The sequence below is a fragment of the Panthera pardus genome, unplaced genomic scaffold (genome assembly GCF_024362965.1).
Source record: "Panthera pardus isolate Hobbes unplaced genomic scaffold, ASM2436296v1 HiC_scaffold_8, whole genome shotgun sequence".
Taxonomy (NCBI): Eukaryota; Metazoa; Chordata; class Mammalia; order Carnivora; family Felidae; genus Panthera; species Panthera pardus.
The window spans coordinates 29801295-29824591 of NW_026527013.1; the positions used below are offsets into that span (position 1 = coordinate 29801295).

At 46.0% G+C, this 23297-nt stretch overlaps 1 protein-coding gene across 4 annotated transcripts in view; it reads left to right on the forward strand.

Annotated features, from left to right (window-relative positions):
* PTPRG (protein tyrosine phosphatase receptor type G) overlaps nt 1-23297 on the forward strand; it is a 712041-nt gene that overhangs the window by 575472 nt on the left and 113272 nt on the right. For all 4 annotated transcript variants that reach the window (XM_019469870.2, XM_019469872.2, XM_019469869.2 and 1 more), the window contains one exon: nt 1285-1477. In XM_019469870.2, the coding sequence (XP_019325415.1) occupies nt 1285-1477 (193 nt within the window). The remainder of the gene's footprint in view (nt 1-1284; nt 1478-23297) is intronic.

Sequence of the window (23297 nt, forward strand, 5' to 3'; positions counted from 1 at the left end):
CTCAACCAACTGAGCCACCCAGGCGCCCCAGTGTTTATTTATTTTTGAGAGAGAGAGAGAGAGAGAGAGAGAGAGAGAGAGAGAGAGAGAGATTGAGTTAGCAGGAGAAGGTCAGAGAGAGAGGGAGACACAGAATCAGAAGCAGGTTCCAGACTCTGAGCTGTCAGCACAGAACCTGACGTGGGGCTCGAACTCACAGACCGTGAGATGATGACCTGAGCCAAAGTCGGATGCTTAAAGGACTGAGCCAGCCAGGTACCCCTGAAATTACTTTGTTGTTTTTTTTTTTTAATGAACAGAAGATTGATGGCCACAGAAAATCCTTTTTGATAATGGACGTATGATCCTGGAGTCCTGATTATTTTTTCTTTGCTTTTCCATAAAAGTGTGGCCGGTAATCTTGTCGAAAGTGTTTTTTAATAATATTAATGAAAATGATAGCAGCTAACCTTTACTATGGGCTTACTGGCTGCTAAATAATTTCCTTTCCATAATTTTATAAGATAGCTACTAGTAATAGATGTCTTTTACAGATATGGAAACTTGAGTTACAGAAACCTTTAAGAGTTTGACTATGGTTACCCATCTGGTAAATGTTGAAACTGGGCAGTTTACTTCACAAGCCTTGCATCCAGCAGCTTTAAGCCTTAGCAGCTTTGCTGTGTACTCGATCTCTAGTACGTATGTAAGAAGATGCTTAGTAAGAATTCAGTCACTAGTCTTTATCGAGTCTTACGTGCCAGGAACTGTTTTAAGCACTGCACACAGATTATCTCATTTAGTCCTGGCACACACCCGATTGGGGTAGATGCTGCTATAATTATCACGACTTTATTGAGGAACACTTGAGGCTCAGAGCAGTTAGGCAACTTTCTCGGGGCCACAGAGTGGTTGAGCTGTGGAGTCAGAATTGCCATCCGGGTAGTCTGGCTCCAGAACCTGCCAGCTTCACCGTAACTTTGTGCTCCTCCCCAGAATACTAACGGTCTTGCCAGGGGGGCACAGCAGAGAGACCGGAGCTCTTTTCCGAGACCCCAACTAAAAGAGTTCCGTACAGCCCTCCGGTGGGGTGTTCCACTGGTTGGCTGTCAGGACAGAAACCACAGCCAGATAAGCCTGTCGGCAGTGCCTCCAGCAGGCAACCTGGGTCCTGCTGGGCTTGTCCGACTCGGCCTTGGGCAAGTCCTGGCATTTGGTGTTCTCATCACCCCCACCCACCTTGTACCACTTAGCTTTTCTCATCGGTGGTCTTGTTTTCCCTTCCCTCTCTGGTTCTCGGTTCAGCTCGAGGCTTTTTATTCCATCTTCACTACGGAGCAGCAGGACCACGTCAAGTCGGTGGAGTATCTGAGAAATAACTTCCGACCACAGCAAGGGCTGAATGACAGGGTGGTGTCCAAGTCTGCGGTCCGCGACGCCTGGAACCATGACATGACAGACTTCTTAGAAAACCCACTGGGGACAGAAGCCTCTAAAGGTATGTTTGGATTACGCGCTCTTGCCCAGAGCAAGATTCCTTATCCTAAATTACTTCGAATGAAAAGGAGTTCGGCAACAGCCAAGAGTTGGAACTCGGTATTAAGAGCATATGTTGCTCTGCGAAAAGAGACTTGTCTGGGTGATAAATAGAAGCATTTGTGGCAGTAACTCCCCGGTTAAATAGCTGTATGTTCAAAACTGCCCTTTTGACTAGCGATGTGTCCGTCATTCTGTCGGTATTTTTACCTTGTAACGTCAACACTAATGGGTTAATGTCTACAGAAAGCTTTGGGGTGTCTTACTTTTTTACCCATCTGCCCGTTGAGATCGGGATATTGTCTCAATATCCTTTGACTTGCCCCCAGCACTCCACTCTACGGTGTCCTTACCCACCTCCACACCAGGCAAGACCTCCCTCCCCCTCAGGTTCTCCACCCCCACCAGACATCACGTGGCCTATTTGAAACCATTATTTTACAGCTTGATTCCCGTATCTGATACACATGAGTTTATTGTTTTCAGGCATCTTCCTCCTTTCCATTGCTACATTCTCTTGGGAACTGAAGATATATTTCTCTCCCAGGAGATGAAAAAGTCTGATTCTGCCCTCATGGCTCAGCCTCGGGCTCTGTGACTTGTCCTCATTGTGACTTAGAGCTCGGGAAACACTCAGAGAATAAGGCTGATCCAAGTCCCAATACTTGGGAGGGAGGAAGGAATAAGAAGGAATTTTCTTTGGGTGTGAAGAACTGCCTCTTTCCCAAGCCAGTGCTCTCCTCAGAAGTTGTGAGCTTGGGTAGTATGGGAAGGGCTGATGTCTCTTATCAACACTGGACAGACTGTGGTATTTTTAGTGGGGTAAGTTACACGGGAATGTTTTGTTTTAAGAGTGCCCCCACCCCCAATAAGAAGGACCAGTTTACTGGCATATGACCTTTGTAGGCACAAAGGGGGAATTTGTAGGGGGAATGCGATTATATTCCACAAATAACCGCATTGATGTGCACTTTGATGATAAGAATGAGCCCATTTTCCCGGCTCATATGTCTGAAAAGGAGCTAAAAGAAGAGGAAAGGGAGCTTAAGAATGTGATCATTTCCTTCCTGTCTGTGTGGTTTTGTCTGAGGATGGTGAGAGAAGCTAGTGTGTGGCCAGATCCCATCAAGAAACGCTTGAGATTCAAGTAATTTGGAGCCGACACTTTGTCAAGGGTACCGTTTGTCGGCTGGGAACAATGGGAGGGTTAGGAAGCATGCAAACCTGTAAAACGTCTTAGGTTGGCTGGCATAGCAGACCTCACTTGGGCTCATTTTGTTTTTTAACCAAGCTAAAAATAAAATGACCAAACTCAAAAGCTTTCTCCCAAGAGAACTTGCTTGGGAAAAGAAGAATCTCTTTGGGATTTTGTGAAACGTGAATGCCGAGGATGTGTAGGGGATGACGAATTTATATCACAAGTGAATACAAGGTCTGGTAGCTACAATTGCTGGGGTTATGACAGTTACAAAGTTTTTGCTAAAAAAACAGGCTGGAGGGCAGCTGGGTGGCTCAGTTGGTTAAGCCTCCGACTTCAGCTCAGGTCGTGATCTCACAGCTTGTGGGTTCAAGTTCTGTGTTGGGCCCTGTGCTGACAACTCAGAGCCTGGAGCCTGGTTTGGGTTTGTTTTCTCTCTCTCTCTCTCTCTCTCTCTCTCTCTCTCTCTCTCAAAAATAAATAAACATTAAAAAAATTTTTTTAAATGAGCTGAGTTATACGATATATCACCTGTGCAGAGCGAATGCATGGCCCTTACTACCCAAAAAAGTTAGAGAAGATCATGGTTTCTGTCACATTAAATTGTCAAAGGGAGCAAGAGCTTCTATGAAATGGACTTTCTCTGAATTTGAGCAGAGCCATGGACCCATCCTTAAATCAGGGAATCAGTTTTTCATTCTACAAGGCTTTGTTGCAATTATCCTAGGGTCTATTGCTTACTCCTAAAATGTGTGACTATTAAAATGTTTTTTGATTGCTGTGGAGGCAGAAAAAGATGTAGGTATAGTCCTATTTGTTTTTTCGACATGTTATTGGAGTGTAACATACAGAAAAGTGCACACAACACATACACAGCCTGATGCATGTTCACAAACCGAATACACTAGAATAGCAACACCCAGGTCAGGAGGCTAGCACCAACAGCTTCCCAGGAACATCTCCATCTCCTTGCTAGTAACTGTCCATTCCCAAGGGTAACCAAGACCATGAATTAACTTTGCCTGTTGTTCAGTTTCATAGCAATAGAATTATCTATTCTGTCCTTTTCTGTGTCTTGCTTTTTTTGCTCTGCAGTGGTTTTGAGGGTCATCTGTGCTGTGCCCTGTAGTTGTGGTTTGTTCTTAACTGCAGAATTTCACTGTGAGACTCCACCTGAATTTATTCATCCACTTTAGTATCCCTGAGTATGTGGATTGTTTCCACAGTTTGATGATGATGAAAATTCTCAACCATGCCTTTTGATCAGCATACAGACATATCTCTCTTCAGTATGAACCTGGGGGTAGAATGGAGGCAGCCTGGCGTACACATACGTGTTCGGATTCGGTTACGTACCGCTACACGGGGTCCTGGAGTGACTATATGTACTATGTTCTGCTTCTGGTTGCAGTCTGTCAGGGTTTCCTGAGTTTTTTTATGGGGTAATGTACATGCCATAAAATCCAGCGGCTATAAGTGTACAATTCAATAATTTTTACTAAATGTATAGCTACAGTTATGTAGCTATGTAATCCAGTTTTAGAACATTTTCATCACCCCAAAAAGTTCCTTCACAACCCTTTGCAGTCACTTCTTTCTCCTATCCCCAACTTGAAGCAACCTCTCTCTGATCTGCTTTTATCATTCACTTACTTGACATTAGGATTTTAAAATTTATCCATGTTATATATAGCATGTGTCATGGGCTCATTCCTTTTTATCACTCAGTAACAATAAAACCTATTTGTTTTTTTTGTTTTTAATAACAGCTTTATTGAGATTTAATTTACATATTATATTCAGGGGGGGGTTGTTGTTTTGTTTTATTTTTTTTAAATCTTTATTTGTTTTTGAGACAGGGAGAGACAGAGCATGAGTGGGAAAGGGGCAGAGAGAGAGGGAGACACAGAATCCGAAGCAGGCTCTGGGCTCTGAGCTGTCAGCACAGAGCCCGACGTGGGGCTCAAACTCATGAAGCATGAGGTCATGACCTGAGCCGACTGAGGCCGACTGAGCCACCCAGGCGCCCCTAACATTCATTTTTTAAAGTGTGCACTTCATGTAAAAGCTGAGCCTGAGTGGCTCAGTCGGTTAAGCTTCTGACTCTTGATTTCTGCTCAGGTCATGATCTTATGGTTCATGAGTTTAAGCCCCCTGTTGGGCTCCATGCTGACAGCGCTGTGCCTGCTTGGAATTCTTCCTTCTCTCTCTGCCCTTCTCCCACTTGCACATGCGTTGTCTGTCTCTCACACACACTCTCTCTTTCTCAAAATAAATGAACTTAAAAAAAAATTAAAGTGTGCCCTTCATTGGTTTTTAGTATATTCACAGAGTTGTGCAGTCGTCACTACTATCTACTTCCAGAACATTATTATCACCCCCCAAAAGAAACTCCATACCCAGTAGCAGTCACTCCTTCTTCCCTTTCTTTCTCCTGCCCCTCCCGCTTTCCCAGCACGTGCAACCACTGATGTGCTTTCTGTCTCTATGGATTTGCCTGTTCTAAATATTTCATACAAATGCAATCATACAATATATGGTTTTTTGTCTCGGGCTTCTTTTGAATGTTTTTTTTTAAATTTTTTTAACGTTTATTTTTGAGAGACAGAGACAGAGCGTGAGTAAGGGAAGAGCAGAGAGAGAGGAAGACACAGAATCTGAAGCAGGCTCCAGGCTCTGAGCTGTCAGCACAAAGCCTGATGCAGGGCTCTTACTCGCGAACTGTGAGATCATGACCTGAGCCAAAGTCAGACACTTAACCCACTAAACCACCCAGGCGCCCCTATCTCAGGCTTCTTTTAGCATAATAGTTCAGCTTACTATTTTCCAGGTTCATCCATGGTGGAATATGTATCAGAATTTTCCATTTTATGGCCAAATAATACATCATTATACGGATATACCACATTTTGTTTACCTGCTGATCAGTTGATAGATGTTTGAATTTTTTTCTACTTTTTGGCCGTTGTCGGCAATGCTGCTGTGCACGTTCATGTTCAGGTTCTTGTGTGGACGTGTGTTTTCAGTTCTCTTGGGTATATACCCTGGAGTAGGTAACGGAGTCATATGGTAACTCCAGTTTTCAAGTTTGGAGGAACTGCGAACCGATTTTCCAAATCCAGTGCACCAGTTTGCATTCCCATCCGCAGTGTATGGGATTTCTGCACATCCTCACCAACAGGTGCTATGTGTCTTTTTTTACATTAGCCATCCCAGTGGATGTGAGGTAGTGTTGATTTGCATTTCCCCAGTGACTATTGACGTCCCTGTTTGTTTTTAAATGCACATTTCATGGAATCGTAGTCTACATAACCAAATGCTCCTCCTTTTTTGTCCCCAAGAAAATTCACCTAATTCCATGGACTATGGGCCGAAAGCCAGGCACAAATACTGGCCATCAGTAGGCAGCCTAGAGGACTTAGATTGACCTTAGACCTTTGACATGTATGCAGTAAAGAGTCCCAGTACACAGGCAGAGTCCCTTTCTCTTCTCTAGTCTTCTGCAAAAACGATTCAAAAAGAGACGGATGGTGTTCTGTAATCTTCTGGTAATTAAAAAAATAAATAAATAAAGCCTGTCTGATTGGCATTCTCTATCTAATCACTATTGGAAACTTCCAATGCCTAAGAGAGCTACAGTGTTGATTACGGAGCTGTGCGTTTATTGTGCTGTTATTACAGAAGAAGGGAAAATAAATTAATTACAGAAGGGAAGGGTCAGTAAGCTTTCTTTGTTAAGGACCGGATAGAGGCCATTTACTCAGCTCTGCCTCTCTGGCATGAAGGCACCCATGGACAATATGCAAATGAATGGGTGTAGAAAATGTCTTCCCAAAACATCTTGTTCACGAGAATAGGCAGCAGGCCAGATTTTTTTTAAATTTTTTTTAATGTTTATTTATTTTTGAGAGACAGAGAGACAGAGTGTGAGTAGGGGAGGGGCAGAGAGGGACATACAGAATCGGAAGCAGGCTCCCGGCTCTGAACTGTCAGCACAGAGCCTGACACGGTACTTGAACTCACGAACCATGAGATCACGACCTGAGCCAAAGTCAGATGCTTAACTGACTGAGCCACTCAGGCATCCCGGCAGCAGACCAGATTTACCAACTGGTGCTCTAGAGGATGGCTCAAACTAAGGTGGAAAAACTCACTCACAGGCTTAGTTTGATGGAAATATTTTCTGTCTTAAAGATGGCTGTGACCATGATCGTGAGGCATTGGTTGGTTCTATTTTCCCATTCCACTGCGAGACCTTAGGGCCAATTAGATATTTATTGACTCAGTGACCAACCACTTACCAAGTCACCTTAACACCTGGTCATCTTTCACGGCCACGATGTAAGAGAACCTTAGTGAACTGATTATAGCCCTGTACCTCCCTCATTCCCCTGGCTGTGATCATTACCTGGTGTTCATTGAGCAGCACCGTGAGGAGTGCCTGAGTTAATGCGTCCCCATCATGCCCTGCTGTCAGGATGATTGGACATACTGGAACAGAGAAAACAGAATCAAGCTTTTCAGTGCCAGCACTAGACGCATGGCCATGTACAACACCAAAGGAAAGGAGGAAAAGTCATCTCAATATTGTATTGTTGCTGAAGAAAGACTTATAATGGATGTCATCCATAAAAAATATAAAGCTTTAAGTTCCAGTAAATGGAAACAATATTTAGGCTCGGTGGATTGTTCAAGGGACATCCAATTCTCCACTCTGCCCTTTGTCGGTAAATAACTTGGACGGACTTTAGGATTTAATGGGCTGTCATTTCAGTTATTCTGCAGCACATCCCAGACACATGGAAGAACATTCGGTGATTAAGTGCTGAATACTATCTATTGTGAAGACTTTTGGAACAGTGAACGGAGGAAAAATAACTTTCCTTCCAACAACATGAAACATATGGTTTATTAATTTAACGAAACCTGTTCAAACCACAGTGGAATCAAACCCACTTGATCTGATAATTTGATTTGATGGCTTAATTAAAGTGACACTGCCTAATGTAATAAAAGCAAAGGAAATGGTGAGGGCACTGGACTGCCTGTGTGTCCTCCAGTCTCCTGAGCTGATGCCATGTTTTTTGAAGAATGGTCTTTGCTTCTGCTGATGGAGGGATCTCTTTTTTAGCTACATTTTCAATGGTAAAGATTGCTTCCTGTTTTGGTCAAAAGAAGTTTTTAAGAACATATAGGACTGTGTGAGAATGTCTCAGTAAGTAGCCTATTTTAAATCCGAATACGTTGAGAAAGAGCATCACATTACCCACCCAAATTAGCAAACAAAGAAGTAAAGCCATGATTGCTCTTAAAAAGTTTGACATTGAAAATTGTGGGGTTTTTTGCTATTTTGGGAGAAAATATTAATATTGTTCTATTTTCAGTTTAATCATTTCTACATACCAAATTAATGAGCTTGAATTACTTTATCTTATTAAAAGAAGCTCTGACACGGGCATTAAATTCCTTTGTACGCAGCTGTCCTCCCAGAAACTGTTCCAAAAAGTTATCTTGTTACTTCCAGAAATTTCCAGCGCAGAAAAGTGCTAAGAAAAACACGTTTTTAACACTTTAAAAAATGGAGTGTTTTTAACCTCCTTCTTTTAAAAATAACTATCATTAACCATTACTTTTTAACCTGAGAAGTGATTAAAAAAGAAGGCAAAAAAGTAGGGCTGTTTTTAGGATTCTCCAGCATCCGAGGTTCTCATACTTTTGAAGGTCATGCCCATGCTGTCTCAGACATTTTTACATGCTTGGGCATCCCATGATTACTGTCACTTTATGTAAATATGTAAAGGGTTGGTACCAGTTGCCTTTGATTGGTTGACATGAAGTTGATGTTCATAGCCATTTAATGTAGCATTGACTATTTTTGCTTAGTAGCCAGTGAATTTCTTTCCATATGTTAGCCGTCTTCATCCACCTTTGGGGAGCTTGTTGACTCTAGAAGCCAAGTGCCAGAAGCACCTGTGGTCAAGCAGGCTATGTGGGTTTCTTTTAATGTTCATTTATTATTTATTTTGAGAGAGAGAGAGCACGTGCACACTCATGCGTGTGCATGAACAGAAGAGGGGCAGAAAGAGAGGGAGAGAGAAAATCCCAAGCAGACTCTATGCTGTCAGCACAGAGCCCGACACAGGGCTTGAACCCACAAAACCTTGAGATCATGACGTGAGCCGAAATCAAGAGTCAGGCGCTTAACCCAATGAGCCCCCCAGCTGCCCCAATATGTGGGGGTTTTTATGTGCCAAATGTTAGGCTGGCTTCTTCCGTTCATATGTTGTTTTAATCCTGAAAACAGTCTCGGCCACTTTTTATTTCACTTTTCATTTATCAAATATTCGTTGATCATGTACAATGAACAAGTTCTAGGCACTAGAAATAAAGGTAACAAGGAAGAAGAGTCCCTCATCATGGAGCTTATGTTTTAATGTGGAGAGAGAAATAAACAAGTCAGCTGACAATGACAAAGCTTCAGTGTTCTGAGGATCAAATTAGGTAGTATTCTAAGAGTAGTAGAGTGTGGGGAGGCAGTGGGGATGAGATCTTCCCTGGGTAGGACACAAGGTGATAAGGAGCCAGCCCTGTAAAATTCTCAGAGGGAAAGGTCATTTGTGAAGGCTCTGAGGCATGGGAACCAGCATGGAGAGATGGGCAAGGGTCAAGTCTGGAAAAGACTTCTCTTGGTATTCTTATGGCAGTGGGAAGCCTTTGGAGAGTTTGAAGAAGGGCTGTGGAATGATCCGAACAGGTTTTTAAGCCTGTCTCTCTGCTATGTGAAAAATGGTTGCAGAAGGCTTAGGATATAACTTGTAAGACCAAGAGGTGACGCATAGACATATTCCCTGCAGGATAACCGTGGTTGCGTGATGGTGATCCTGGTAGAGGTAGAAGTGATCCATTGGGAATGGATTTTGGAGTAGAGCCTCTGAGATTTACTAATCGTTAGGATGGAGATTGGGTGGGGGTGAGCAAAAAAGAGAAACACACCCTTGTGTGTTTTAACACATGTGAGGGTTCTGAGACTCAGAGCAAGGAAGCATCCAGAGCCTCTCAGCCAGGAAGTGGGAGAGCTGAGATGCGAACCAGGATTTTCATATGTCCAAATGCAGCAGTCTTTTCTGCAAGGGATTTCCAGCTTCAAAATGAATCTACAAGCAGTGGCCTCTTTGTTTTAAATGTCATGAGGTGGCTTGAAAACAGTGTATTACTCCCTCTCTGAACAAAAGAGCTTCAAAAATAAACATTCTTGTGGGGATTGGGTATTCTTCCTAAACATCGGGTTTATCATCCTAAAAGAAATCACTGGGCTCTGTCTGTATCTGCTTTGCTTGTTTTGGTGGGTTTTCTTTGGTGTTTAGGGCATAGGCTACTGAGGCTTTGATCACAGCGTTATTCCCTGGGTGGGTCAGTACACCCGCTTGATCTGGATGCTGGGGCCTCCTAGGCTGAGGGTGTTGTGCATCCTTGGATCAACAGAGCCTGACACAGTACCTAGGACATAGCGGGTGGATAGTCGTCTTTCGCTCATGACAGGAATGAATGAATGAATGAATGAATGAATGAATGAGACCATATAAAGCGATGGGTAAAAGTATAGATTTTGGAGTTCAGCAAACCTGGACTCAAAACCATTTACTCTTGTGCATGCTTGCTCAAGTTAATACCCAAGTCTTGGCTTCTTCTTCTGTAAAATAGAAACAATAATCATAACCCCCTCCTTGGCTTTGACCTTTAAAATGAAATAATTTAGGGAACAAAGAGTATAGAGCCTGCAGTGGAAGGTTCTCTGCAAATAATTATACTTTCTTGTCTGTAGGTCAGCAGTGGCTTTGGATGCTCAGGACAAACTATTATATGTGACATGATCACCGGAGAACACATTTCAAAATAAGGGGACCAGGCTCTCTTCCTGGTACAAATGCAAACCCAGGCTGCCGGAATGTCTTCACACCTTTCCAGTGAAATCCACAATCCTTACACGGTGCCCGTCCAGGCCCCCTCCCCAGCCCCATCTTGCACTTTATTTCCCTTGGCGTCTTGCATATCAGTTCACCCCCACACCCAGTCCCAACAGCCTGTACCCTTTGCCTCACCTCTGTACCTAATCCACCCCTCCTCAGCCTCCATAGCCCAGCTCTAGGGTACCTTCCCCATGGAAGTTTCCTGACTGCCTTGGTCCAGCTGCTTGTAACAGGGTGTCAGTCCCTTTCTCTTTCACACTTATCTCAGTTGGAGTTTTACATTAAGTTGTATGTTTCTCCCCCTAATGTCTAGCTCTTTTTATTTCTTTTTTGCTAGAGAGGGTGCAGTGCTCACTGTTGGCTCCTCAATCAGTATTTAACTAGATGGGTGAATGGATGGAAGATTGGATGGGAGGTGGGGTGGGAGAATGGATGAATGGGTGGATGGATGGGAGGAAGGGTGGGAGGATGGATGAATAAATGGGAGGATGGATGAATGGGATGGGAGGGAGGGTGGATGGATGCAAGAATGGATGGGAAGGAGGGTAGGAGGATAGAGGGATCGATGGATGGATGGATGGGAAGGAGGGAAGGATGATTAAATGGACTAAGCTAATCCATACATGCCAGGTAGCCAGGAATTAAAGGATTCTTACCACAAGGGTTGGTACAGTTGGGGCATTTATGATCTAGGCCAGGCTAGGTCCTCTAATAGGAGGAGCATTGCTAGACATTGACATTTGATGTAGGATTCCACACCACCCCCCCACGACAGGCCCTGAAATCAGAGAGGCCCCTCAGATTTGGGAAGCCATCTCCTGCTTTGACCATAAACTATTTGGATGGAAGTGTTCATCTCAACAAAACATGGACAGAGGGCTTTCCTCTCCGTCCCAAGAAACAAGCACTCCACCCACACCTAAAAGCAGAGAACGGTGGCACTTAACATGGCAGGCACTTGTGTCAAGATGCTTCCAGGCACAACTGCTGTTATGGCTTGAGAGCTAGTGAGCGGATACTGGTAACAGACACCAGGGGCTGTCTGTCGTTTTCACACTTTACAAATATTACCTAATTACTTAATCCTCTCTGTTTCCAGGCAGATAGGCATAGTTTGATCTTAAAGGCCAACTTAGCAACCCTCCTACAGCTTCAGCTTTTCTTTGCTCTCTAGAAAAATCTTCCCTGACATTGTGTTTATTTGTGTGGACACTGTGGAGCTTGTGAACAGTAATCTGGAAATTAATAAAGGCCACCAGCATCCTTCCTCCCAGAGCGACAAGCTTCCCCTTTCTGTCGCTAACTAGCATTCACAGCCCGTGAAGCATGAGGTTCCGAGGTGTTTGCGAGCATCTCCGTGGAGTCACAGAAGGAATGTAGTGGGGAGACAGACTTTCTTCCCCATCCTTCCCACTGACTATTCCACAAACAAACATGCTTTAGTTGAGGCTGCTTCTTCTCAGGTACAAGGAACGTGGGCAGAACCCTTGGATTTCTCAGGGTGTAAGAAACCTCTCACCTCACCAGTCCCTGGGGCCTGATAATCGAAGATATCTGTAAAGGCACAGTAGTGAGAGGCTTCCTGTGGAGGCGTCTTTTTCTGTTACCTTCCTGGCATAGCCAGTGGTCCTTCTGGCTGTGGGCTTTACTCCTGGGCCCTCTCTTGACTGGCTTTGTGATTCCAAAGCAATGGTCTGAGCAGTTGTAATGAGCGTCTTGGCTGTGCCATTTCAAATCTGTGTCTGTGATGAAAACGTGCTACCTACACATCTGACACTAAATGTTAATAGGTATCATCAAGTGTGTGGAGCCCTGTGGTTTCTATGCTTATGGGCTGGCGTCAGCAAAGCCTTCTCGGTAAGGAGTGTACCGATCACTTAAAACTGTTGGTTCCCGCAACCAGCTAGAAGCCTGGTCTCCTCGGGGCATGTGGATCCTTACGCCAAGGGCAGCCAAGAGACCGGGTAGCTTAGTCCTTCCTGTGTGTTGAAGAGGTCATTTCCCCCTGGGGTGCTACCTGTTCATAGCCTGGTCTGTCTCTCCTTGCAAGTGGCAGGCTCCCTGTTCTCCTCTTGGGTCCTCTTGGCCAGGCCCACCAGTGGCTACTTGAGGCCAGTGCCCAGGTCTGGGAGCCCCTGGTGCCATCCCACAGAGGACCGTCCTAACCACATGGCCAGTTGGTGCAGATGCCACATCTGGGGTTTGAAATGAGGTGGAGCTCATGCCCTGAGCCAGAACTGAGCTCAAATAAGAGAAACAGATGCCAAGGAAGAGTCAGAGATTTAAAGCGTCGGAAATCAACGAGGCCATAACAGCATTTCAGTGATAGGAAGTAGGAGGCCAGGCCAGAGAAAACCCAGCTCCAATACTTTTGTTCCCCCTAGAGCTGCACGCTGGTAATCTGGTGCAGACCTCCATCGGGAGCCCAGGACTAGAGCAGGGCAGAGGGAGAAGCGAGAGTTAAGTGGTACTGTGTGGAAAGGATGCTGTGCTCAATTCAAGTGGGACAGGTCCACTTTGCCCTTTTGGCAGGAAATCACAGCGTCTTACACTTGAAAGGGAGGGAAGTACCTGGAGTCTGGTCTCCCACCCAGTGTCTGAGAAGCTGCTGTTGTCAAGTGGAGCTGGGAATATGCATCATTCTGAACTTTGCCACCTCCCTTAGCGCCAAGCTGAACAATGCTTTTTCCTGCATAGGACATGGACACCTCCCATGGCCTTTAAACTCTCAGAGGAAGAGGGATATCACATAGGAAAAAAGACTGCGAGGAGGTGGGAGAGGTCGGGAACAGCATAATATGGGAAAGTCAAAACTGCGTGCTTGGAGGACTGGAGAATTGAATTTCTCCTTCTGCCTTCCGGAACACTGGCTGCTGCCGTTGTATTTTGAGTGTGTGGCTCTGTTACATGCACAGCAGAGACAAGCTGATGGGATAAGAATGCTTGCGAATTTGCTGTCTTCCACGGTAGTTCTGCCTAATACTCAGTTGGTGGCTGAGAAACTGACTTGCATACCAGGGCTCGTTCATGGGAACGGAGGGGATGCCATTGGGTGGTGTGGAAAAGAATTCCACAGATACAATAGAAAAATTTGTTCTCCCTCCTGCTTAGGGGAAACCCAGTTCTCTATCTCGTGTGTGTGTGTGTGTGTGTGTGTGTGTGTGTGTGTGTGTGCGCGCGCGCGCGCACGCGCGCCTCTTACTTTTACATAGAATACCTTACTTTGGGCACTTCTGGTCACCAAATGTGGGGTGGCTTTTCCCCAGTCAGTCAATTCTGCGACACCAGCTAGATGTCCTACAAACTTAACTCGGTTCTGATGCTGTCTACCTGGAGATACACTGTCAGATCCCACAGATTGAGGGCTCAGTCCCAAAAGATATACATACCCCACTTCAGATGCCAGTCACAAGTAGTAGATCCCCAGGTTACCCACGGCTTCTGTCCAACTTGGCTTCAAATCACAGGTTCCTACTACCCCCTCTTTGGTTTGATTGATTTGCTAGAGTGCCTCACTAGGGGAAACACATAATTATGCTTACCAATTTATGAAAGCATGTGATAAAGGATACAGATGAGCAGCCAGATGAAGAGATACATAGGGTGAGGCCTGGGAGGGTCCCCAGTGGAGGAGTTTCTATCCCAGTGGAGTTAGGAGCATGTTATCACTTAGATGTTTACAAGAGTATCAGGAGCCCTCTGTCAGGGGTGAGGTCAGAAACAAACGTTAGAACAAGAGATCCTCTCAGTGCTCTTACCACTTGGAAAGTTGCAAGGGTTTTAGGAGCTCTGTGTCAGGAACCAGGGGTAGAGACGAATGGACATGTTTTCTGTTATCTCGCAACAGGTTACTGTTTGCTTTAGTTAAGACACCATAGAATGTCGGGGCCACTGTGCCCCAGAATCTCTCACCTCATAAGAAAGTGGCCATCCAGCAAAGTCTGGCCTCTAGTGAGACCCACCCAGGGGTGAACTCTGGCTCCAACACTACTAGCTTTGAGACCTGGTCTTGGACCATTCTCATCCCCTACTTGCCAGCCATACTAGTTTTCTTTCCAATTTTCCAACTGCAGGGCCTTTGCACAAGCTGTGTTTATTTTTTTCTGTTTGACGTATCTATGCCTCCTTCCTTCCTGTTCACTTTATAAACCCTACTCTTGTTCAGATTTCAGTCCAAACATCACTCTTCTCAGTAAATCTTTGCTAACCCATCCCCCAAACCTGGGTCAGGGTCCCTTATTAAATCTTTGTACAGAATAATATTTTTGTAATTACGTTTAACCTGTGAATGCCATGGACTCCTTCAGCCATCTGGTGAATCCCATAGACTTCTTCTCATATTGATGGTTTTTAGATGCATAAAATAAAGTAAAATAGATTACCAAGGAAGCCAATTATCCTCAGATATTATCAAAAAAAATTTAATTATAATATAGTAATTTATCTGCTTCTTGATGAAGGCATTAAATTATAAAATCTAGCAGCAGGTCTAATAACCATTGTAATTTTGAAATAATAATGAGCATGAGGAAGATTTGAGATATTGGCAACAACTGTAATCTAGCAGAAATAGATCTGTGATTTCTATTGGTGATGTCCCCCAGGTCCTGCTAATTACTACTACTACTATACTTTGTTGCCAGCATTTGAAATGGAAGGAAATGCTAAATTTTAGATAGAGATCAGTGAAAATAAAAGTATATTTTTTCCCATCCAAGTTCACAGATTTCTGTGCATTCTATCTAGAGCCACTAAGAAGCCCTAAATTAAGAACTCTCTTTTAAGGGGATTAAGTGGTTGATGTGTGTCTCCCTCTGGGATGTAATCTCCAGGAGGTCAAGGACCATGTCCACTTGTGTTCACCTCTATCCCTAGTTCCTGGTCATTGTCCTGGTACATAATAGGTGCTCAGTAAATATTTAACAGTAGCGATTTCTTATAGCACACTTTCTATACATCAGTCAGCACGTGCTTGTGCATTTCCTGCACTTACCCAAAAGCTTCACCATGTGTTACCCAAGACTATACAGCTGGTCTGTCTAGAACCAAAGCAGTCTGCCTCCAAAGTGAAAAAGTGAATGGATGACCATTTTGGATCTCTGATTCTAAAACAGGGGTAACATGGGGCACCTGGGTGGCTCAGTCGGTTGAGCATCTGACTTCGGCCCAAGTCATGATCTCACAGCTCATGAGTTCGAGCCCCCTGTCGGGCTCTGTGTTAACAAGCACAGAGCCTGGAGCCTGCTTCGGATTCTGTGTCTCCCTCTCTCTCTGCCCCTCCCCTGCTCATGCTCTGTCTCTCTCTCTCTCGCACACACAAATAAATAAACAGAAAATAAAATAAAACAAAACAGGGGTGTAACGATGGAGCCAGGGGCCCCATAGAATTACAGAGAGGATTTCATGACATGATTTGTGAAATATACTAACTCAGCCCAGCGCCAGGATCATCAGATAGGACTTGTTATACTGCAATGGCAGTACCGAAACGCACAGAGTAAAGACCCTGGTGGTGGACACCTTGCACCACCCCACATAGTTCCAGCATCCCCATGATGGTTTGGGGGACCACAAATGTAGGCTGCATTTCTGATAGGGAGAGTGGGGATTGGGCTCCATCCATCCATTCATCCATTCTCCAAGGAGTTGGAAGCTGCTCTGGAACTTGTCAAGAGACCCTACACTCTCATGTGTCATTGAGAACAAGGAGGGGAGGGGACGGGGAGTGGAGGAGGAAGTCACAGCCCTGAGGCTGCAGTAGCCACGAGTCGTGCCTGTGTGCGACTGGTTTCACCTTTTAAGCCTTGAATAGCCCTCCTGACTTTTTACTACCATCTCGTAGAAGAGAGAGCCGATGTGGGAGGTGTCTGTGGATAGGACGTACATGACCTTCCCGTCGCTCACCCACTCTGGTTTGGAATCAGACAGACTGGGTTCCAGTTCTCAACCCTCCTCCCTCTCTGTGGCGTTGGCCCAGCCTGGTGACTTGGTGTCTCTGGACCCCGTGTCCTCATTCATCTTTAATGGGGAGAATAATTGAACCCACCTCTTGGATTCAGTTACGCATGCATGGGTTATCAAGATGAAGGCATGGAGCCTGGCCCTCGCATGTGCTTGGCAGCCGGCAGCTCCAAATGGACATTATTCGGATGCCATAAAACCCAAAAATGCCAGAGCTAGGGCTCTGCTTTAATTTCATCCTTCCCGGTTCTGCCACTTTGGCCAAACAGTTTCTCATTCATAAGCCCTTGGTGAGGGCGGGGGAGGTGACACCCCCAGAGCACCAAGATACTGGGTTTGAAGTCCTACATAGCCTGCTTTGGGGGATTTGTGTTTACCTAGACCTCTTTGATTCAACCCTTCAAAAAGAAAACTCCTTCCCTGAGGCCATTTCTTTGGAAATTTCCCCTAAAGGACTCCATATTCAAGGGTTCTTGAGCTGGGCTGGGGCGATAAAGAAATGACAGGCGCTTAAGCTGTCAGAGGCGAGGCTCCATGGCTCTGTGCCACTTGAGTGAGTCCCTTCTGCTCAAGAGGACATCGTACTACTGTCCGCTCTCCCTGCCTGGCAGGTCCCTGGGGCAGGGATCTTGAGACCCCGTGATCCTCAGCCAGTTTGGGCTAAGCTGGTACCACCCTGTGTGGTAGAGGATGCCACAGAGTCCCCCTGCCTCAGCCCCCGGCCCCAGGCAGCTGTTTCATTTCTGTTGAAAACATCATGAAATAGTGAATCTGTACCACATTGCTGTGTTTTGAGCAGTGCTGGCCCTTTGATTCCTGATCAGTAATAGGCCTATTGCCTCGGGCGTGAAACTCAGGGGGGGGGGGGTGCAGGGAGGAGATCCCTCAATAGTTTCAGGCCCTTGCAAGTTACCACCGACCTCGAAACAGAGCCTGTCACATTAGTTTATCAAACACCCAGAATGAAAAGGGGTGGGGGTGGGAATGGGGGAAACTACCATTTTGTAAGAACCACTGAGAAGATATCCTTGACATTGATTTAGAATCAGAGGACCTTGGGTGCTCTGCTAAGAAGCCTCTTCATTATTTAACGAAGTCTGGGATCATAATTAAAGGTGGTTGAGAACGAAGGCAGAAATTCTCAGAGCTGGCACCGAACATCATCCGAGCTGCCTGTGAAAAAGCAATCAGACATAATGAGGCCCCCGAGAAGGGGAAGGGTGATGTCGGGAGCACCTCACAGGGGAATATTTGTTTAGAGAGCCGGGTGTGGTACCTCCCCCATGGTTAACAGGCTTCGATTTTGTGTAAAAGACGACTGGCCGACTCCCTGTGTTAGGTGCAGTTTGCCATGGCCATTGTCAAGGGTGCTGGGCTGGACGCCTGTTGCGTGCCTAGGACGGTGCTCCTGGTGGTCGTTTTAGACCAGGGGAAAACTCACCTGGCCATGGGGGCCCGGCAGCTGTGGGTGAAGTGAGCTGGGCCAAGGCCGTGGGGAGAGGCAGGGACTGGGGCAAAAGTGAGCATCCACACCCCCACTCTGCAGGGGAGGCTGCTGTGGTCTTCATGTGCATGGAGACTCGATATAAAAATCCAGCTGTGCATGTAAAATAGGCCAATTATTAAAAATGTTTATTTATTTTTGGGGCGCCTGGGCGGCTCAGTCGGTTAAGCGTCCGACTTCAGCTCAGGTCATGATCTCACGGTTCATGGGTTCGAGCCCCGTGTCGGGTTCTGTGCTGACAGCTCAGAGCCTGGACCCTGCTTCGGATTCTGCATCTCCCTCTCTCTCTGACCCTCCCCCATTCATGCTCTGTCTCTCTCTGTCTCAAAAATAAATAAACATTAAAAAAATATTTATTTTTGAGGGGGGGGACAGAGCGTGAGACGGGGAGGGGCAGAGAGAGAGAGGGAGACGCAGAATCTGAAGCAGGCTCCGGGCTCTGAGCTGTCAGCACAGAGCCCGATGCGGGGCTCGAACTCACGGGCCGTGAGATCATGACCTGAGCCGAAGGCAAACGCTGAGCCGACCGAGCCGCCCAGGCGCCCCAGGGTATGCCAATTTTTAAAGTGCCGTGTGAGCCCAGTAGCTTGCCCCTATATTTGCCACTGGCCGTGAGTCTTAGAGATTCCTGCTCAGCCCCAGTAGTCACTATCATCCTCACCCCAACCCCGTGAGGAGGGTATTGCCAGGTATTAGCGAGAATACCCATTTTTAACGAGAATACTGTGCAGGAGGCTGGCTCCAAAGTCTGTGCTTTATTATACCAGCTTTTCCAGAGTGTGCCATACAATTCTGTAATGCTCTGTTTTACATTTTGAATTTTCAGGGGTGTTTTTTGGAAAGAAGGGTTTCCATCACTGAAAAAGCCAGCAAAAGTTGACAACACAGAGCACAATAATGTGTTGTCTCCTTCCTTGCCTGTTGTTTGGAAGGCACCTGGTCACTCCACCTCCCCCAGCCTCCGAGCGTCCTGGGAGTTTTGTCACCTCTGTAGACTGAACGTTTTTTTTTTTTTTTTTTTTTTTGATGGGCAAACATCCCCCCAGCGGAAGGTGTGAGTCTAGAGACAGGGTCTTCCTACGAACTTGAGGCCCTGAAGTGATCCCAGAGATGGATTGTGTGGCACTGATTCTGTACATGGGAACTTTACCAGTGGTCCTGACTGGAGAGCAGAATGCCTTCCTTCGTTCTGTGAATGAAATTTGAGGCCCTGCTGAGGGCATTAGTGATGAAGAGCGCGGTCCATGCCCAGGAGGTACTTACAGTCCTGCCACAGGGACAGAGAAGTGGACAGCTGATGGGGACACACGTGATGGGCAAGTTGAAATGGGGAGCAGAGGGGCCCTAGGAGCACAGAGATGTCAGAGGGGAACTGTGAGGTTGGATCAAGACCCTCAGGGAGGCCGGGTGGGGGGCAGAGGGGTTGCTGGCCAGAGAGAAGAGTGGAAGAAGATGGCAGGCATGGCGGGGGTGATGGCACACGGGACATGGACAGCAGAGGAACCCACCCACCCAACATGCCACTCATTCTGGCAGCATTTATTGAGGGCCTGCTCTGTGTCAGGCTCTGTGCTTTGTGAGTTTATGTATTAATTTTGAGAGAGAGAATGCAAGCAGGGGAAGGACAGAGAGAGAGAATCCCAAGCAGGCTGCACACTATTCGTGCAGAGCCCGACGCAGGGCTCGATCCCCCAGGAACCGTGAGATCATGACCTGAGCCGAAATCAAGAGCCAGACGTTCAACGGACCGAGCTACCAGGCACCCTGGGTCAAGCTCTGTCTTCACCACCAGGGATAATGCGGCAGACAAGACAGGAAAGATACTAGACTCTTGGAGTTTCCATTCTGGTGGGGAGGTAGATTACTTACCAAAGACATTCAGCAAAGTAAATAATATAATTGCACACAGAAGAGTCTCCACTCTGAGGCCGAGTGGACCTCTCAGGCTGTGTTGAGAGGCGGAATTCAGTGCTAAGAACGCAAGCATCTTCAGATAAAAGCTTGGCCTCCCTTTATTTTCCAGATCAAGGATCAGCAAACCAGTGACCTACAGGCCAGAACTTGACCACTACCTTTTATACAACCATGAGTTAGGAATAATTTTTTTTTTTTTTAAATTTTGAACAGTTGAAAAAACACCCAAGATTTCCTAACGCCTGAAAATCAAATGTGTGAACTATTTTTTTTAATTTTTTTATTGTTTGTTTATTTATTTATTTATTGGTAAAAAAAAAAGGTGATTTTATTTATTTTTTCGTATGAAATTTATTGTGAAATTGGTTTCCATACAACACCCAGTGAACTATTTTTAAGTTTAAATAAATTGAATTAAAAATGACTAATATAGACGACTTGGTATCTAAATAGCTCTGCAGATAAAAAGAAAAGAAAGAAGAAAATCCTGTGAAATTGGAATGTAGTGTCCAGGAATAAAGGTTTACTGGAGCACAGCCACACTCGTTCCTCTGCATACCGCCTGAGCTGGTTTTGCACTTCAAAGGCTGAGTTTACTATTTGCAACAGAGACTGTGCGGTTGGAAAAGCTGGAAACATTTGCTGTCTGGCCCTTGACCAAAAAAGTTTGCCAACTCCTGTTGGTCCTTCTAGTACTCTGCAAATCTGGCCCAGAAAAACCCTCCCTCTCAGGGCGGTGGTGGAGATAGATGGAGAGAGAAAAATTTCTTCTCTGCCTGCTCATCTCAGGTGGGACAGAGCTCCTCAGCCTGTAAATGCTACTGCATGCTTCAGTATGTAGTCTGGGACAAGCGGGGGACCTCTGGAGGCGCCTCAGTGAGGTTCCATCTGAGTGGGTGGTCTCATTAGAGGTCTGACCTGCCTCCTTTGTGAGCTTCACTCAGTACATTGTCTAGTACATTGTCATATACCTGAAATTGATGTAACATAGTATGTCAGTTACACTCACATAATTTTTTTTTTTAGGAAGGTCCTATTGGACAAAGATTCTCCCTAGTTGTCAACGTGACCCACAGATTCTCCAAAATGGGATGTTAACTGATAATCTCAGCATTTAAAAACTTAAAGTGCTAGTTTCAAATAAAAGGTTTTGACTTTAAGTGTACATACATTTTTTTCTCGTACATTGAGACAGTGGGCTTCTGTACCTCTGCACGTTCATTCAAAACAGTGAAAACCGCAAGCTCTCTTTATTGACAAGGAAATATTTCCATGACTTAGTGGGTTAAACACGACAGCAATGTAACAACTATAATGTAAAACCATATCCCATTTACATCAAATTGCGTGCATGTGCTTTTACATGTGCATGAAGAGACACCGGAATGTGAGATCCCCAGAAAGTTAACAGTGGTTATCTCTAGATTCTGGGATTTGGGGTGATTTTTTTTTAGCTTTCTTCTTTTTGTATTACTTGGGTTTCCTTTTAAAAACATTAACATGAATCATCTTAATCAGCAAAGAAAAACTGAGCTATTTTAATTTGAAAGAATAAATAAGAAGAATGGTTGCATCCGCATGTGGGTGATAGAATTATTTATGTGGTTATGATGTAACTCTTGGAGATATATGCATCCCCATACAGCTCACCACTAATTGGAGCAGAGGAGTGATGTCTTCAGAATAAGGGAGTTTAAATAAGAACATGGTAGGAGGTGAGAAGAGATGTAGAAATCAGGAAATTTGACATGGTCATCACTGTAAGATATGGAAGCTTTCCAATATATGAATCTCCTGGGTTCATTATTGGCACCTGGAAAGACGGGGTGTAGATCTTTCCTTGATTCCTCTCTCTCCCCCCTCCCCCGCCCGTGCTCTGTCTTGAGACACTACCAGCCACATAGGCAGTTGGGGTATTTAAAAGCGGTATGTTAGCGCCACCTAGTGTCCTCCTGCTGTCACTGCACCCTAGCGTCTCGCTGCGGGCCTCCCTTTCAGATTGCTTGTTTGATGTCCCTGTGCTGGTGGCATTTGCACCGTAGGCAGCAAGATGCCTCCCGGGGTTCTGAGGGGCAGTGGGAATGCCTCATCAATTTAGCCCTTCCTTCCTGTCTCAGTCGCACAAAGTGAATCTCTCCGGCTGAAGGGTGATTTGGGCAGTTGCAGAGCAAAAGGATGCCTCCCTGTCAAAACCAACCTCTGCTTTTCTCCAGCAGCCAGGTCCCTAAAGCTGGGCCCGTGCATCTCTGGCAGGAAAGCCATCCTGCTCCCCTGGGCAGCCTTGGGCTTGGGGCTCTCGGTTGGAAAATAGGGGAGTGTGGCTCGCAGTAGGCTGCTGGCCATGTAATTGTGTCTCTGGGAGATGCCAGAACCAAGCCCTGGAGCCTGACCCATCTCCTCCGGTGTTGCTCACCTCCTGCACCCCAAAGCGGAGTGTGGTCCTCACTGCCCTCCTCTCCCTCACACCCTTCCTAGGCCGGCACCTCACTGGGCCTCAGTTTTACCTCTTTGCTCTAGATCCTGCCATTCTCGGATCCTCTCTCTGGTCTGCAAGCCTGGCCACCCACAGCACCTCTTCACTGCCTCCCCCCTTCCCTCCTGGCTCCTCCAGGTTCCTCTACCGGGAGGTGGAAGCTCAAGGGATCTTGAAGAGTGCAAACCTGCTTGCATCGTTCTCTGGTTTAGATCTCTCTCGTTTCCCGGTGCCCATAGGATCAAGACCAGACTTGGCTTCTGGGGTATGAGGTCTTTCCAGCTCCACCAGTTAATGCTTGCCTCTTGCCTAGTTCTCTGTGCCTCCATCCAGCCCCTCAGGCCTTCTCCCTGCTGTGGTCCCTCGACCTGCCCTCCCTCCCTCCCCTTAATCTCCACTTCTCTGTCAGCTCTCAGGCAGATGTACCTCCCTCAAGGGAGTCTCTACCAAAGCCTGGGCCACATCCTCCCATAATATGCTTGGAAAACACTGCGTACTTCTCCTCCTGACCATCCATTCCATCCGGGTGTGTGATACCAGCTGCACATGTGTCTTTCTTTGACGAATCTCCATCGCCCCCTTTAGACCAGTGGTTTTTAGCTGGGGGCGACTGGCCTTCCAGGGGACATTTGGCATTATCTGAGGACCATCTTGGTTGCCATAACTCGGGAAGGAAGTACCCCCGGCGTCTACTGGATGCAGCCAGGGATGCTGCTAAACATCCAACAGTGCACACGACAGCCCCCCAGGAGCAGAGAATTGTCT